This window comes from Eucalyptus grandis, chromosome 10 (genome assembly GCF_016545825.1).
Source record: "Eucalyptus grandis isolate ANBG69807.140 chromosome 10, ASM1654582v1, whole genome shotgun sequence".
Taxonomy (NCBI): Eukaryota; Viridiplantae; Streptophyta; class Magnoliopsida; order Myrtales; family Myrtaceae; genus Eucalyptus; species Eucalyptus grandis.
The window spans coordinates 29,058,463-29,073,603 of record NC_052621.1 but is presented as its reverse complement, the minus strand read 5'-3'; the positions used below and the strand labels follow the sequence as shown (position 1 = coordinate 29,073,603).

Below are 15,141 nucleotides of genomic sequence, written 5' to 3'. Positions count from 1 at the left end.
TGGAGGGTTAGTTAATAATTGCTTTTAATTACCAACAGTTCAGAGGATTTGAGTGTGTTTTGCGGTTTTGTTTGTTGAAGTTCAAAGAAGATGGGGTTTTTTTAGGGAACTTTAGTGACATGCGATTGAAAACTATAAGGCGCAATCGAGCAGGTAAATGGAAAAATTTGATTTCGGAGTTGGAGAGTTAAGGGCCACTGCTTTTTAATGGGAACTGGATCGACGGAATAGTTGGGGAGTGGATCGACAAAATAGATCCTCAACATAGGCCTCTTGAGTCCGATTATGGATCTGTCAGAAGTTTAATCCGCTTTGTTCAAAATCGGTGGCGCCATACGGACAAATTTCAGGTACTCTTTTTATGGTATTGTGATTATTTCTGTAGTGGAATGCGTGCATGAACTCATGACTTAGCTTTTCGTGTTCCCGCAGGAACCAGGAGATTGCGCAGTGCGAAATCCTTTTGCAATTATAGGAGTAAATGCAATCCCAAATAAAATTATACGATACAAAATTACGTAAACTTATCTCCTATTCTCTAGTGATTTTGTATATATGAGAATATCATTTTGATTTCTTTCCCAATCTCTCTTGATTTTCTGGACGTGAAAGATCACGTTGATTTTTCTTTCGATCTCTTTTGATATTTTCTTTTTATTTTTATTTTTCTGCTTTTTTTTCTTGTTTACTTTTACACACTCACTACCATACTACTACAAATATAAATAATTGCATTGGCCTCTCCAATTGGGAGTGACCTACTCAACAGATCTCTACGAGTATTCTGGAGAGTTAGTTAATATTTAATTACCAACAGCTCGGAGGATTTAAGTGTGTTTTGTGGTTTTATTTGTTGGAGTTCAAAAAAGATGGGGTTTTTTTTAGCGGGTTTTAGTGACATGCGATTGAAAGCTATAAGACGCAATCGAGCAAGTAAATGGAAAAATTTGATTTCGAAGTTGGGGAGTAGGAGCCACTGCTTTTTTATGGAAACTGGATCGACAGTATAGTTGGGGAGTGGATTGACAATATAGATTCTCAACATAGGTCTCTTGAGTCCGATTATTTATCTGTCAGAAGTTTAATTCGATTTGTTCGAAATCGGTGGCGACATACGAACAAATTTCAGGTACTCTTTTTATGGTATTGTGATGATTTCTGCAGCGGAATGCGTGCATGAACTCGTGACTCAGCTCTTCTTGTTCCCGCAGGGAACCAATAGATTGTGCAGTGCAAAATCCTTCTGCAATTTTAGGAGCAAATGCAATCTCAAATAGAATTATACCATACAAAATCACGTAGACTTATTCATAATCTCTCGTGATTTTTTATATATGAGAATGTCAGTTTGATTTCTTTCCCAATCTCCCTTGATTTTCTGGACGTGGAAGGTTACGTTGATTTATCTTTTGATTTCTTTTGAATTTTCTTTTCTTTTTTCTCCTTTTTTTTTTTAATTTTTTACTTTTACACACTCCCTACCATACTACTACAAATATAAATAATTGTGTTGGCCTCTCCAATTGGGAGTGACCTACTCAACAGATCTCTATGAGCATTCTAGAGCGTTAGTTAATAATTGCTTTTAATTATCAACAGTTCAGAGGATTTGAGTGTGTTTTGCGGTTTTTTTTGTTGGAGTTCAAATAAGATGGGGTTTTTTTTTAGCGAACTTTAGTGACATGCGATTGAAAACTATAAGTCGCAATCGAGCAGGTAAATAGAAAATTTTGATTTCAGAGTTGGAGAGTTAAGGGCCACTGCTTTTTAATGGGAACTGGATCGACGGAATAGTTAGGGAGTGGATCGACAAAATAGATCCTCAACATAGGCCTCTTGAGTCCGATTATGGATCTGTAAGAAGTTTAATCCGCTTTGTTCGAAATCGGTGGCAACATACGGACAAATTTCAGGTATTCTTTTTATGGTATTGTGATGATTTCTGTAGTGGAATGCGTGCATGAACTCATGACTTACTCTTTGTATTACCGTAGGAACCAAGAGATTGCGCGGTGCAAAATCCTTTTGCAATTATAGGAGTAAATGCAATCCCAAATAAAATTATACGATACAAAATTACGTAAACTTATCTCCTATTCTCTAGTGATTTTGTATATATGAGAATATCATTTTGATTTCTTTCCCAATCTCCCTTGATTTTCTGGACGTGGAAGATCACGTTGATTTATCTTTCGATCTCTTTTGATATTTTCTTTTTTTTTCTTTTTCTGTTTTTTTTTTTAACTTTTACACACTCACTACCATACTACTACAAATATAAATAATTGCATTGGCCTCTCCAATTGGATGTGGCTTACTCAACATATCTCTATAAGCATTCTGGAGGGTTAGTTAATAATCTTAGAGAATTTGAATGTGTTTTGCGGTTTTGTTTATTGGAGTTCAAAGAAGATGAGGTTTTTTTAGCGGACTTTAGTGATATGCGATTGAAAGTTATAAGGCGGAATCGACCAGGTAAATGGAAAAAATTGATTTTGGAGTTGAAGAGTCAGGGGCCATTACTTTCTTATAGGAACTGGATCGACATAATAGTTGGGGAGTGGATCGACAAAATAGATCCTCAACATAGGCCTCTTGAGTCCGATTATGGATCTGTCAGAAGTTTAATCTGCTTTGGTCGAAATCGGTGGTGCCATATGGACAAATTTCAGGTACTCTTTTTATGGTATTGTGATGATTTCTACAGTGGAATGCGTGCATGAACTCGTGACTTAGCTCTTCTTGTTCCCGCAGGGAACCAATAGATTGCGCAGTGCGAAATCCTTCTACAATTATAGGAGTAAATGCAATCCCAAATAGAATTATGCGATACAAAATCATGTAGATTTATCTCCTAATTTCTCGTGATTTTGTATATATGAGAATATCATTTTGATTTCTTTCCCAATCTCCCTTGATTTTCTGGACATGAAAGATCACGTTGATTTATCTTTCGATCTCTTTTGATATTTTCTTTTTCTTTTTCTTTTTCTTCTTTTTTTTTTCTTTTTTACTTTTACACACTCACTACCATACTACTACAAATATAAATAATTGCATTGACATCTCCAATTGGGAGTGACCTACTCAATAAATCTCTATCTGCATTTTGAAGGGTTAGTTAATGTGGCATCCGGGAATTTCAACCTAAATATTGATTTTGAGGGAAACGATATTTGACTTTGGATGGCCATAGGGACAATTACATCATCGGCCACGATAGTTTATCTCTTAGACCGAACCCCTTATGAGAATGTTAATTGATTTCTATAAATAAAAATCAAAATCAAATGCCCTAAAGTGGTATAGGAATTATGGGCTTATTATCGATATTTTTCTATGGGCTATTTAAATTGGACATAGGACGATTTGATAAAGAAGACTTTGTTCTTGACTATGCACTTTATAGATTTGATGGATTAATGTCACAAAGTCTTTTGGCCATTTTATTATGCAATTAGGTATTTATTTAAATGAGGATTAAAATGTATTATTAAATTAAACTTGGGCCATTTAAGTTTGGGCTTTAGGCCCAAGTGAGATGGGCCTAAAGTGGGCCATAAGCCCGGCCCATGTCGACGCATGTAGGGGGAAGGAAGAGCCGCATGGCTTCCTCCAAGTGTCTTCGGCAAAGGAGACACTTGTCTCCTTCTTAGGGACAAGTGTCGCCCATGCAAAATAAGAATGCATACAAATATATATATACAACCAAAGAAGAGAGAGAGAGAGAGAGAGAGAGAGAGAGAGAGAGAGAGAGTGAGTTGCGAGAGAGAGGAACCGAGAGGGAGGAGAGGAAGGAGCTCACCGTTCGTCCGCCCGCACGCCATCTGTCCGTCGCCGGTGTGCTGTCCGTGTGCTGTCGTCCGCTTGATCTTAGAGGCAAGTCGGGATCGATTTCCACTCTTGCATGTGTGTCTTGCATGTGTGATTTGTTGGTGGTAGATCTAGGGTAGGCAAAACCGAAGCTAGAATGTGACTTATTCTTGAAAATGCTTGCTGATTTCGTGTGAACCGCTCGACCCAGAATCTTGTGGAGGCTTGCATGCATGTTTCGAGTTGGATTTTGACTTTTATTCCTTCATGAAAGTTGTAGCCAACATCTTAAAATACAACATACTAAAATTTGGGACAAAATGGTGAAGATTTAAGTGGTAAAACCCTCTTCCTACGAAGACACTAGATCTGGAACTGCTTTGCTGACCTTTTGGTAGTTTTGTGGGTTGCATGTTGCTTTTTACCGAGAATTTCCCGTCGACTTCTTTATGAAACTTGTAGAGAACATCCTAAAGACTAACATACTCAAATTTGAGGTAAAATGAGCAAGTGTAGCCTAGTGAATCGACTTTCTCTTGAAGACGGTAAATCTGGAAATACGGTACTGGACACCCGAGACTTCTTGGACCCATATGGTGACTATTCTTTGGAAATTTCACTTAGATCCCTTGATGAAAGTTGTAGAGGACCTCTTGAAGTAAAACATATCCAAATTTCAGAGGAAAAAAAGAAGAATAAGTGGGTGAAAACTCAATATTTCGGAGATAGGTATACTGGACGTTTCGGTGCTAGAATCAGGAGCTTCGGACGCCTATAGAAAATTATCTAGAGTGAATCTAGCCTAGATTTTTTCATGAAAAATATACTTTAGGGTCTTAACTATAACCTGGTAAAATTTCATAATTTTCGGAGGTCATTCGGGTATTTTAATCGAAATATTTCAAGAACTGCGCAATCTAATCTTATCCGAAATTGCATGCTGTATTTGTGTGAATTGTATCTTCTTGTGTGAAACTCTTTTGGGCATGTGTTCTTCATGAAATTGTTATCTTATTGTCTTGTCTATCACATGTCCTGATTTCATGATTTTGAGAATCATATGGATATTTAATTTAAATGTTTTCAAAAATGGTACAAGCTGGAATTTAGTAAATTTCAAAAAGGCATGATATATGGACTATTCTAAGTTGTATGGACTCCATGAATTGTATTGTTATGAATGATTGTGTCTTGCTGCATGTATGATGATGATTGGAAATGCATATATGAATCAAATGACCTTGATTGCCATCACGTCACATGCCATGTTAAAATTGAATTATAATTGAAGATGTGAATTAAGATAAGTGAGAAAGCCGTCAGAGGTTTGAGCCGACGATGCCCTGGGAGTGTCGGGATGCTTGGCTAGGGAGTGTCGGATGCCCGGTGGCCTAGTGGCGTAATTCTGGAGGGTCCTCGGGAGTTTCGAGATGCCCGGTGGTATACAGTACGTAATTCCAGAGGAGGGGGGAATCCTGGTGGTATGTCGATACGTAATCCCGGAAGCCCCGGAGGTTTGTGCCCGGGGGATGCCTCGTGATGCTAGTTGGGATGCGAGATGCCCGGAATGTGGGGAGCCGGATGCCCGGTTATATTTTGAATACATGCCCGGAGGTTCCTCGCGATGCCTGGTTGGATGCGAGCGATAAATTGTGGGATACAAACATTGATCCCTGGAAAGAAAAACTGATGAGATCCTTGTGAAAGATAATAATTGAAAGTGAATCATGTGCATAGGTGTATGCATATGGCATGATGCATGATCGGCTTATGAAAATAAATTGATGCTATTTATTATTAAAAATGCGATCATGAAGGCATGGATGGATCTCATGGCGATGTATGCTTGATAGCATGGATGTATGTGCACATATGGCATGATGGCATATGTGACATGATGATGATGAGTGCATGGATGTATGTGCACCTATGGCATGATGGTATGTGTGTGATGATGATGAGTGATGGATGTATATGCACCTATGGCATGATGGTATGTGTGACATGATGATGGTAAGTGCATGGATGTATGTGCATCTATGGCATGATGGCATATGTGACATGATGATGATGAGTGCATAGATGCATAGTAATGATGATGATACATATGATATGATGATGATATGTGCATGGATGCATGGTAATGATGATGGTACATGTGATATGATGATGATGAGTGCATAGATGCATGGTAATGATGATGGTAAGTGTATGACTGATGGTAATGACTATATGATGATGTATGTACATGAGGTATGATGATATGTGCATGATATCAAGGTAAATTATGCATGGATGCTTAAATGTCATGTGATGTTATGATTGTGATGATTGTGTGGCATGATGCATTGAGTGGTTTATTGGTTCTTTACCTGCTGAGTGGTTGTACTCACCCCTTCGAGGGCCAACATTTTAGATTAGTAGATGGATCAAGTGGTTGGATATGACCGCAAGGAGGAGGATAGCAAAGGAATGAACTTTTGAATGTCGACACTGATCGATGGACTTTAAGTATACGACTATTGGAGGAGATGTCGGTCATCTTTTGAAGTATAGCCAAGTATAGAAAACCATGGCATTTCGATGTACCGACTAAAGATGTCCATCTGTTTTATGTAAATAAAAGTGTTCGGCTTTAACTCATATAAGATGTTTAGTTGGTGTGCATCGTTTTCTGAATATAAGGAAGGGAGTTGTTGGATATGCTTCCGTTACATGAATTGCGCAAGGGACCAATCTAAAAGATGTAAACCCCCGGGTTGTATGGACCAACTGCAAACAAAATGGTATCAGAGTGTCATGTTATTAGGGAAAGTGAAAGGTAAGCGAACCGTGGCAACCCTAACGGATCGGGGGCCGTCGAGGGGGTGCCACAGTTAATCATTGCTTTTAATTACCAACAGCTCAGACGATTTGAGTGTGTTTTGGAGTTTTGTTTGTTGGAGGTCAAAGAAGATGGGGTTTTTTTAGCGGACTTTAGGGACATGCGATTGAAAGCTATAATGCGCAATCGACCAGGTAAATGGAAAAATTTGATTTCGGAGTTGAAGAGTCAGGGCCACTGCTTTTTTATGGGAACTGGATCGACAATATAGTTGGGGAGTGGATCGACAAAATAGATCCTCAACATAGGCCTCTTGAGTCCGCTTATGGATCTGTTAGAACTTTAATCCGCTTTGTTCGAAATTGGTGGCGCCATACGGACAAATTTCAGGTACTATTTTTATGGTATTGTGATGATTTCTGCAGCGGAATGCGTGCATGAACTTATGACTCAACTCTTCTTGTTCCCGCAGGGAACCAACATATTGCGCAATGTGAAATCCTTCTGCAATTACTTAGATTTACCTTTCCCGAGTCTCTTATGGGTGTCGTACAAAGTGGCACGCAAGTTCTGCGGAAGAGAGCCCTAATTCAAGGGAGTACCATTGAAGTGAAACCTTTGCAGGAGTACTTTGGAAGTGATGCGCTTTGACCCTTCAGCCGGCCACTTTCCATGATTCCTTCTTCAATCCAGTCAGTTGGACATTCCACCGCATTTTTGGTTAGTGGTGTGTAAAAGAATCGAGAACTATTCGGATCAGTAGTTCTAAGGCTAAGTGTAACTATGCTGTTTCTTAAGTCGTGAGGCACTTTCTAGTTTTCCTTTATATTTACACTAAACCCTTGTTGAATCATAACAGTGACCATAGGCAAATTTTTGTCTATAGGAGAAAATTTTATCCTCTTTTGTGTCAATTAGATGTCTTGAGGATTCGTATTCATCTCTCAGATGATCAGTTGCAAAACTTTTGTGTACACGTGTTGCTCTTGATTATTTATGTTGTTTATACTAGGCAGATGGTCCTTAACCTGGCCAATCGCACTGCACTTGTTCAGTTGCTTCTCTGATTTGATTTGATTGTGTATATTTACATGGTTGCAGCGTGATGAAGAGGACATGAGTGAACTCGTTAGAAATTGCCCAGCAGAGTTTAAAGAATACTACATCCAAATGCAAGCTGCAAAGAGAAGCCAGGCACCTCTTCCTTCACAGGTAGATGGAGCTTGCTTTTTGTAAGGATTCATTGTGATGATATTACAAGTCAAAGGTTAGATTTGTTGGAATTTTTTGTAAATTGGTGCCAGTGCTATAGCTTGTTCAAACCTTGACTGGATTTCTTCCAGAAAGCATATTGTTGGGTAGAAGTGCACTTGGTGTCTTCTAATGTGACTTTCACGTTTAGTTCTTTACCTTTATACTAATAATATCCTGGTTGATCATCTTCATTTTTGCATTACAACCGTAATGAAGTTATGGAAACTGGTCGAAGGAAAAAGACTTGATGGTTGCTGCTTTAGTGGCTCTTATTTGTAAATGCTTTTTTACTTGAGATTTAATCCTGACTAGCATTACTACACTATTATTTTATTCTTGACCTAGCAATTATGATCAACATGCTTTACTAGAGTTACTTTCCTTGAAATATTCCAAGTGGTACCACATATGTTTCCGGTTTGCTCAAGGACTCGTGGGTTCATCCTTTTAATTTCACATGCATGTTTGCTTCTGAAGGTGAATGATGATCGGATAATTCTTGACAGGACAGTTGCTGATCAAGTGTCTGTGGAAAAGCATCAAAGGGTTCACTGATGCGTTGGTTATGGACCATGTTTGTTCAGGAGAAACGTGTTCTTATCATCAAATTGGCGATGTCTTCATTTGTAGAAGACTGGAAATGTTCATGATAAAATACTTTAATTGCTAACAATGACAAGTCTCTTTAGTATATCCAATTTATATGTGTCGTGCAGGAATGTCTTTCCTAATGAGGTTTCCTTCATCATCGTCTAGCACGGAAAAAGTATCTCGAATGCTTGGTGGCTCCCATTTTCCAAGCAAGGGGTCTTTGAGTGGAGGGAATTCTGTTGTAACACCTGAAGTTCAGCCATTGGAAGGTAAGCCAGATCTGTCCCTAGGAGAGGACCCATGCACCATCAAGCCCGGTTGCCCATCCCTAGGTGGTTCTACGGATGGAACCTCTTCCTCTCAGAAAAATGATGATGAACAGAAGGTAGATGTACCTCCAGCAAAAGCACCTTCAACCAGAAGGTTAGCTTCTTTTTATGTGCACGCTTCATCTCATTCTCAATCGGTGAGTTCAGAACAATATGATGAAGCATCAGAGAAAAATTCTCAATGTTCTGATGGATTCAATAGTCCAGATGGTCATGCTGCTCTTGGAATTGGTGCTAGTAAAGAGAGAGCTAAGAAGAGAAAGCTTGTGCAGAAAAATGACATTCAAAAGAAATGCATGACTGACAATGGAAAGCAAATTATTGCTACTTCTAAGAGCAGGAATGATGATGGCAAGCAAATTATTTCTGCTTCTAACAGCAGGAATGACGATGGCAAGCAAATTATTGCTACTTTTAAGAGACATGGGTCGAAGAAAAAAGCTACATTACCTGAAACAAGTAATTCACAATTAAGAAAGAGAACAATTGTAAACAAGGGTTCACGGTCTGCCATGGAAGAAATGGAACAAAAGAAGGTTCAAATGGTCCAAATAAACAAAAGGTAGATACTTTTACATTGGCCTTTTCATTACTGACATATTATGTATAGACATATATAAGATACTTCCTCACATTCAGTTACATTTAGCAAATCTATAGGACTTACAATTTTTTTTCCTTTGCTTCCTAAGATATGAACCTCTACAATCTATTGAGTGGACACAATTTGGTGTTTGGTCCTCTTGCATGGCGTGTTTGTTTTCTAAAGATATCTAGAAGCCCTGGATTTCTTTTGGTTGCTAGTTCTAAGTTGATGGTTTCCACGTGCAAAGGCACAGGGAAAGTCCTTGTTATTGAAGCTTGATGATATATTAAAAATTGATTTTGTGGTGTAGAAGGTTTCTGGAGAGTTGAAAAGCCCACCAGTAAAGCCAAAGAAAAGAGACTGTCATGTGAATGATACACCAGTGTGCATAAGCGGTACTGCCAGAGTGAATTTCAGCAGGTAAATCTACTTATGACCAACTTTGTTGTTTGATTCTGGTGATTGATCTTAGAATCATATCTATTCATTTGACACTTTTATGCTTTTAAGGTTGATTGCGTTTTGGGCTGTCGTGTTAGAGGTAATGATGCAAGTTCATTGTTTTATGTTTCTGTAAGTATTGTAGACATCCTTAATTCTATTAGTTTACTTGTTCTAGAGAAGCAGGACAGACATCAACATAGTACTTCCGGCAAAATCAACTTAGATGCAGGAGACGAGTGAACTTGCTTATGACAAACAAGCTGATATAAGCATTGACAGTGATATCAAGCTGCACAATCTGAACGTTTTTTAGTGGTTATTCTCTTATCGGCTGGAATTTTAATGGTAAAGCTGGAGGAAGAGTCAAAAACTGTAAAACTTGGTTGACGACATTTCATCTTTCTTCTATTGAGGTTGAAAGATGTGTTTTGAGCAGGTTCGTCAATGTAGACCTGCTGTGTATAAAGATTACTTACCAGGTTTAGCTCAAATGCTTTACTGTTGTTCCTTTTCAAGTGTTGAACATGTTCTTCTATGTTTTTATCCTTTAATTTTGCAGGAGGAGCCCCATATCTATTGCAACAGCTATTATTTACATTATCACTTAGCTCTCTAATGAGAAGAAGTCTCCCAAGGTTTTAGTTTCCCCAATCCTATTCAATTTAAACAACTAAAGACATATTGGTGCATATGTAAATGGCATTTGAGACAGCACGTGCATATAAATAATTGAATGTTTGTGCAGATATATCACTTGCTACTGGAGTCACTGAGGGGATGATTATGAACTCCTCCAAGGATCTGTATCCTCACATTTCGAAGATAAATACCAAGCTAGTATGCCAAGAAAGAGGATCTAAAGAATTTTGTGTAGATATATAAACAAAATCCACATTAGTTAACTTTCAGTTAGTTTTGGAAATCAGAGCAATCTTGAATTTTTAATTATTGTTATAAAGAATATGGTGGTCTTAATTCTCACTCTTTGTATTGTCATAAGATATCTTGAAAACTTTGTTATTTAAACATCGAAATGTTGTGTTCGAGTTCTTTTTGGCCCTAGACTACAGAATACCAGTGTCATACAAAATACACTCCTTCGATTTTGCATGATAATGTGAGCAAGAAGACGCAGCATTGTTCAACTTCGACAGGATGTTGGTTTAATAAGTTATAAGTCCGTTCACTTTGGTCCTTTAAGCTCTCAATTCAGCAGGTTAAATCTCATTAGTAGTCTCCATATCCGTTCCTTTCTTTGATTTGGTCATCATAGTAAAACTCAATTTCACCAGGTATGTTTATGTGCTTGAAGAGATAAAACTCTACACTTTGCAGTCTCATAGTCCCAATTTCGATTAATATGAATCTATAAGAAATTATGCACAAATCAGGTAAACTATATGCGCTTTTCTCCTTTGTCCTTTTGAAAGTTTGGCAGAGTTTTAACAATGGCTTTTCATGGTTGCTAATACTGCTCATTATGCAAAAAATTCATCACACTACAACTAGCAAATGAACCCTTATTGACATAGAAAAATTGTGATATTTTGACGATACAATATATATCATATAAGCTTTTAGTCTCATACAAAAGAACCTTCTAAAAGCTTCTAAAAGCTTGGAGAGATAGAACAAGGCAAGCGAAGAAAAGGAAGGTAAATGCACCAGTTGACTTGATCTAAGGGTGATGTATTGGACAGAGCCACTCAGCAACCTCACTTTGGTTAAATGCCCGCACTAACTCATCTTTATGCTAATCTAGCACCTACAACATTTGAGTAAGACGAATGTACATCAACTAACACTATAATCTCATTTTCTATAACAAAAGCTTTACACAGAGGTGTCCTAATTTGTCTAATCGTCCCTATCTTTGTGTTTCCATTGCTCACTGTCAATGCTCAAAGTCTACAAGAAAAGAATTTATGCCGCCATCTGCAAAGCACTCTAACGCTTCCAGTCCCATGAAAGAATTGTGATTTCCATAGATTGTCACTCCCCTGCCTTGAATTTACGGATCAGTGTCACTCTCGGGATGACCCGAAACAGTCTCCTCAGACGAGACTTCCTCTGCATCAAGATGAAGGGTCATGTCCTCATGTATTCTACAATAAAAACCATCCTCAACCACTGAACATGGTATCATTGCTTTTTGGAATGGACAGAAACACAAATTAATTCTCATCTCTAGAGGTGAACATAGGTACTGCAGATCAACTTTCATCAAGCTTAACTACACGACTCACCCATGGTCACATAATACCACATTTGTCGAGTGAAAGTGCCATTCAATCGTCCATGAAATAAATTTCTTCCTGAAACATTTAAAAAAGCACAATTTATAGATGAGAAACTACAAAACTATTCCAAAATCACATTCTGACTATAAATCTTCTTAAGCAAAAACATATTCAAAGAAGAGGGCTGATAAAGGCGGAAAGTATTAGCCAAAAGCATGGGAATGCCAAGGTCAAGTAGACCGAAAAACTACTTACAAAATTCAATGAGAATCATTTCTAGAAAAAACTGACATTTACGGACACCTTTAATCTGTATATCCAAAGCATGACCAAAGAGTCAACACCTGACAAGTCCTGCACTTCCTAATCTCATGGCAAGAAAATAAATTGCAAATGAGATTAAAACCTAAATAAGCAAGTTAGATAAGTTCAACCATGCTTGTTTAAGAAATGTTCCTGATCGATGAATGTAATTGCTTTAAAGGAATCACTTCTTGATAGCATTTTCTCAGTTAAATGATTGATTCCAAATATTCTTAGGAGCTGCAACTGTGATCCATACATAAACCCATATAATGAAGATTCAGAGACATAGAGATAGAAGAGCTGATCTTAACCTTCGATAATACATCTTTTATCATCAGATGGCTTGATTATTGACTTAAGGAGAAAAAAGATGAGAAGGAGATCACATCATCACAGGTAGAGTAAATACTGACATTGTTATCACTAAATCCCTAGAGCAAGATCAGGTTTTAAAGATAAATATTTAATGCCTTCAGAAGGACCCAGCAGAGCTAATGTTGTATACCCCTGCCAAGAGAATGACCCCAACCAAAAAAAAAGAAGTAACTGATAAACAGAAGAAGAAGAATGCATAAAACCTACCACAAAAATCATCTACACCTATTGTGCAGAACTTGTAGTCATCTTACAAAATCGATAGCATAGTATATATAGTCCACTCTAAGGTGAAGATTCTGATATCACACCTTTGCTCATATCGAGACTGATTTCGGCCCCTTTTTAACAGTCCACTTGGAAGGAACAAGAGTTTCGTTCTCCTACTAGCAGCTGCACGCCGGAGGTTTTGGAGGGGAAACGGCAACTTAAAATAAGGATGCACACTTAATTTAGTTCTTGTTCTGTGAGCTGCTTCAGTCACCCTCTTCGCTTCCTCGAGCAAATTATAGTCTGTCCATCATGAATTTCAAAGAATTATGAACATAAAAAACTCAAGAATAAATGAAAGATTCTTAAAAAGTAAATATGAAAACAGAAGTCTTGACCACCTACAAACACGTGTCGATATCTGAGTGGTAGATGCGCACCCCGTCAGCAGATGACGCGCTCATACTACTGAATATTTTCTTGATTTAAAATAGGATATTCAAATTCACAGGAAGCCGTAAAAGCGAACCTTCAGAGTCTAATTCATCGTCTGAGTCACTATCTGATCCATCTTTGTAATGAGAACTGAAATCATAATGATCGTTCACTGCAGAATCTTCATCAAACGCATCTTCCACGTTATCATACTCATTCTTTTCGCTGTCAGCAGTTTCTAACGCATATATATCATCAATACCATCACGCATGTCTTTTGGGATCTCCCTACTTTGTTCCTCATTATTATTATCTCTTGCAAAGTCTTCCCCGCTTTCCTTCTCTGTCTTCTCCCCTGTCCGACGAGAAGCAACATGTTGACCCAACTCTTCCTTTGACAGTTCCTCAGCATTCTCAGATGCGTCATCTCCCTACAAGTAATAAAACAATCATTCACGAGTTCTGGAAAAGCTAGCTAAAGTGAGATATCTGAGATCATTTCAAAATTCAAAACCACAAGAACTTCAGAAACTCCATAAAAATAAAATGCTCTCCATTGGGCAAGAGGAAGAAAAGTAACATGCAGTCATGTAGACACCTCGAGTAACGATATTCATTCTCAAACCTATGATATCTACTTGATGGAAATTACACTGAGAAATCAGATTGTTCTTGCCAAATTTTGAAAAAAAAAAAAAGCTGCATTTTCTATTAGAAGTCAAAAGTGTAATCAGAATATATTTTTTCATGTTGAGTTAAATCTAACAGAATTTTCCATGACATGTGAATTATGTTTCATACACTGCCAATGGCAGAAAAGGAGTATGCTTAACCAATTCATCTGCGAGGAATGATGTCAGAGAAAGCAGAGATACCCAAAGCATCGAATGGGATCATATTACATAAAAACACGAGACAAGAGGAGTCCATTAATGAAGGTGATCAGGACAACTATAATTTCTATGGCCAACATGATTTCTATCAGACATTCACTTCCGCCAAGCCATAACATTTTCTGCTATGATTGACTGAAATCAAAGTTTGGTATGAGAATATAAAATTTCATGCATATCGCTGCATTGCAAAGGCAGTACTTGTGGTAAGCAAAAAGCATCTACGACATAATACTTGCTTATGATTGCACCAGATTTAACCAGAGAAATCTAAGGGTTTGCAGTCACATTAAAGCAATAAAATCAAAAGAGTTGAGAAAAAGTACTTCTGCATCTATATAACCACTAGCCACCTTGCTTTCAGCATCAACAATAGGTTCAGATGATACATTTGACTTTTCCTCATTTGCCGGTGTTAAAAACTCATCTTTCTCTTCCACAGCATGCTCTACAGAACAACAAATGTCCAGATTGTTGGAATCATGTTGACTACAGAGAATCAATTGCGTGTACTGCATGATTAAACTTTTGATGACTTGCCATAATTCCCTTATCTTGGACTCCAGTCGATAGATGATCATGTTCTGCTGCCAAATCTTCTTCCAAATCCTATCGAAAGTGGACGCATGTAAAGAACTGGGAGGAAGTTTATTGCATAGGAAGTTAACATACTAATATTTAATAAATTGAAAGCAGAAGTACATGAAAGGACATGACAACACTCCAATATTCAAATACAGAAAACAGCATAACACTGCAAAATCTTTACTAGCTTATTAATGTGAAGAGTTCCCTTTCACCGTAGCTTCCAATCCGGGATCAGCGCAAGGTCCTGCGGAAG

General features: G+C 37.8%; 1 protein-coding gene across 1 annotated transcript; it reads right to left on the bottom strand.

The window, feature by feature from the left end:
- Positions 1–11,452: 11,452 nt before the first annotated feature.
- LOC104423914 (glucosidase 2 subunit beta-like) lies at positions 11,453–14,915 on the bottom strand. Its single transcript, XM_039302964.1, has 5 exons — positions 14,654–14,915; positions 13,502–13,838; positions 13,074–13,275; positions 12,088–12,156; positions 11,453–11,946 (listed from the first exon to the last, which is right to left on the bottom strand). The coding sequence occupies exons 1-5, from the start codon at positions 14,879–14,881 to the stop codon at positions 11,853–11,855; spliced, it is 930 nt and encodes a 309-aa protein (XP_039158898.1). The 5' UTR covers positions 14,882–14,915; the 3' UTR covers positions 11,453–11,852.
- Positions 14,916–15,141: the final 226 nt, after the last annotated feature.

What these genes read in the sequence shown, in the direction of transcription:
- LOC104423914 (XM_039302964.1), bottom strand. Translation starts at nt 14,881, where the DNA reads ATGATCATCTATCGACTGGAGTCCAAGATAAGGGAATTATGGCAAGTC. An exon ending in TTGTTGATGCTGAAAGCAAG is followed by an intron (nt 13,839 to 14,653) that starts GTGGCTAGTGGT and finishes TATTACTTGTAG; the next exon opens with GGAGATGACGCATCTGAGAA. An exon ending in GTGGTATTATGTGACCATGG is followed by an intron (nt 11,947 to 12,087) that starts GTGAGTCGTGTA and finishes TTTTTATTGTAG; the next exon opens with AATACATGAGGACATGACCC.